The sequence below is a fragment of the Echinops telfairi genome, unplaced genomic scaffold (genome assembly GCF_000313985.2).
Source record: "Echinops telfairi isolate 266 unplaced genomic scaffold, ASM31398v2 ScPeMD7_4;HRSCAF=17, whole genome shotgun sequence".
Classification (NCBI taxonomy): Eukaryota; Metazoa; Chordata; class Mammalia; order Afrosoricida; family Tenrecidae; genus Echinops; species Echinops telfairi.
Genome location: NW_022103900.1, coordinates 19,262,010 through 19,265,113, shown reverse-complemented (window position 1 = coordinate 19,265,113; position 3,104 = coordinate 19,262,010). Strand labels below are relative to the sequence as shown.

General features: G+C 41.3%; 1 protein-coding gene across 1 annotated transcript in view; it reads left to right on the top strand.

Moving 5' to 3' along the window:
- Window positions 1-3,104, top strand: part of GPD2 (glycerol-3-phosphate dehydrogenase 2) — a 212,070-nt gene that overhangs the window by 163,788 nt on the left and 45,178 nt on the right. Inside the window, exon 8 of the mRNA XM_004703929.2 lies at window positions 52-196. Within this exon, the coding sequence (XP_004703986.1) occupies window positions 52-196 (145 nt within the window). The remainder of the gene's footprint in view (window positions 1-51; window positions 197-3,104) is intronic.

Below are 3,104 nucleotides of genomic sequence, written 5' to 3'. Positions count from 1 at the left end.
GTGAATAGAGAAGCACAGGAGGTGTGTGATTGATGCTGCCTTCTTTCACAGGGAAAGAATTTGATGTGAGAGCCAAATGTGTCATCAATGCCACGGGCCCTTTCACAGACGCGGTGCGGAAAATGGATGATAAGGGTGCTGCAGACATCTGCCAGCCAAGTGCTGGTGTCCACATAGTGATGCCTGGCTATTACAGGTAACTCTCTTCCAATTTGGCAACCATTGTACATCATGGGCTAGGCATTGCCCCACAGGAAAAAGATGAGGCTGTCTGTTCCCAGAAAGACTTAGAGTCTCCGAAACACTTTCTATGATTGTGATGAGTCCAACACTTACCAGAGAGTGCCATCAAGCATCTTCATAAGGGATATAAACCACAAATCATACTCACTGCCATAGAGTTGCTGACTTATCAACCCCCTAAAAGAGCCCTGGTGGCATAGTAGTTACAAGTTGGGCTGCTAACCCTGAAGTCAGCAGTTCGAAACCACTAGCTGCTCTACGGGAACTCTAGAGAGTTACAGTCTTGGAAACCCACCAGGGTAGTTCTCCCCTGTCCTGTAGGTTCACTGTGAGTGGGAATCAACTTGATGGCAGTGATACAAGGCAGGCTAGAATTGCCCCATAAGATTTCCGAGGCTGTAAATCTTTATGGGAGCAGACTTCTTCATTGTCCCCATGGAGTGGCTAGTGGGTTCAACCTTGTAGTTTCAGCCCAACTCATAATCCACTTCACCACCAGGGCTCCTAATAAGGGAAATAGGAACTCACAATTTTAGGCAATTTATAATCTGTCAAATAAACCAATATAATTCAAGATAGAGAAACAGTAGTTGTAGACATGAAATAAAAGTAGCTATCAGTTTTGAACCATTTAAGCAGGGTGATGAGTACATGGGAGTACATTTTACTACATCTCAACTTTTGTCTGTTTGAAATTTTAATAACTAAGTTAAAAAAGAAGCATTTACATGGTTTAGTAAGCAATAATGCTTATTCCTTAATATATGTTTAAAGACTATGCAAAAGACCTCACAGGGCAATGTCAAGAGTACAGAACACATGTGCCACCTAGTCCATAGGTGGTAGTTCTAGGTAATCTAGTACTGCTACATCAACAGTGGTTTACACACAAAGGTAGTTAGTATGATATAAGTCAGAGCTAATTTAAAAATATTACAAACCACTTCGCTACCCAACTTAATGGAGCAAATAAGTAAATTAGCATATCCACAGAAGGAATCCTAGTGACAAAATATTATTTTAAAGAATGATAATATCCTAGGCAAACAGTAATGTTGGAATGTCGGACAGAAAATTATACATACAGTAGGTTCTAAACATTATGCTATTATGTAGAAAAAAAGACAGTATGGAAATATATAAAATGTTAATGGTGATTTTTCCTTAAGTAATGTGATTAAGGGTAAGGATTAATTTCTAGGTAATATGGTTATGGGTGAGAGTGGTTTTCTTCCACATTCCAATCAGTTTCCCTTAAGGACATTCACGCCTTTTAATTGTTGATGGAACCCAAAACTCACTGCCATCGAATCGAGTCAATGCTGACTCATGGATTCCCCCCCACCCCCCTGGTGCTTCCGAGACTGTCACTATTTATGGGAGTAGAAAGCCCAGTCTTTTTCCCATGAGCGGTTGGTGGTTTCAACCTGCCAACCATACAGATGACAGCCCAACTCGTAGATCGTAGACAAATCCATGATCTTGCATAATCTCTGAATCTCCTACAATTCTCTTCTTCTAAGTTATAGATAGGAGCCCTGGTGGTACAGGGGGTCATGCCTTGGGCTGCAAGGTCAGCAGCTGGTACCCATCAGCCATCCTGTGAGAAAACGATGAGGCTGTCTACTTCCATATAAAGATAAAAAGCTTTGGAACCTGAAAGGGCAGTTCTACCCTGCCCTATAGGGTGGCTGAGTCCGAATCTAGTCCAGGGAAGGGTATTTTTTTGAAAATGTTCATTCATTTTCAGAAATTTCAGTGTCTATAGAAATGCAGAAAATAGATTTAAGTGAAAATGGAAAGTCTCTGTTGCTCTTCCTTATGTCATTGCCACCCTCAGCTCGTGGCTGGGACCTGGTAACAATGCCTTCTGGTTACCTCCATCGGAATGCGTTTGTGTTTGCACAGATGTACATCCTTTTTAAAGTTTACACTAAAGGAATAACTGCTTTATAGGTAGAGGTCTTTTAAGAAATAGATATTAGTTGCATACACTACTTTAAAAGTAAAATGCCTCTCTTACTCCTAAGAAAATTGATACTGGCTTAGAACCAGCTTCCCATAAATCATGAAGGTGAAATACAAAACTAGATCTGCCTCAGTCATAGATGTAGTAAATGGTCTCAGTATCCCTTGGGGAAATTAATGACCTTCTTTTTCGCACCATGACATCACTACTGCCACTGACAAGTCCTACCGGAATCCTTAGAGGAGTGCTCTGCCCCCGATTCCCATTCAGACTTTGTTTCCGCAAACCCTGAGGTTTTAGACTGTGGTCTCATTGCGAGTTCCTTTTCTTCCCTCACACGCCCTGCAGGTGCCTTAGGCTGTCGTATCTCAAAGGGGGATGCTCAAGTTGGTCTCGCGTGTGGGGTCCAGAGAGCTCAGACGAGAATGACTTACTGGACTCATGAGTCAGCCACACTCAACAATTATGGCCCCAAAGTTCAGCCCAGATCCTTTTGGAAAAATTAGAGTTACTCTGGACTCCCCTAGATCTGGCCGATAATAACTTACAAAACAAGCATTTCTATTGCAACCTGTTCAATGTGGAAATGTAATGAGTTCACTCGCCACGGATGTGCTGAGTGAAGGTTGCTATGTGAATGAAGAGCGGGGACCATATGTATCTGTCGGGCTACTTTAGGAAGTATCTTTATGGAATTTATTAATTTTATTTTGATCCCAGTGGACATTTTCTGTATGGAGTTATCTTATGCCATGGTAGCAGCTTTTTCTTTTTAAAAAAGAAGAAATTTGGAATTTCCTGAAGGGATATGTCTCATACAAAAGCAGCAACTATGCAACTAAAATACTTGAAAATCATCTCCTTCTAGCCCACGGATGGTTTTTAATTCTAA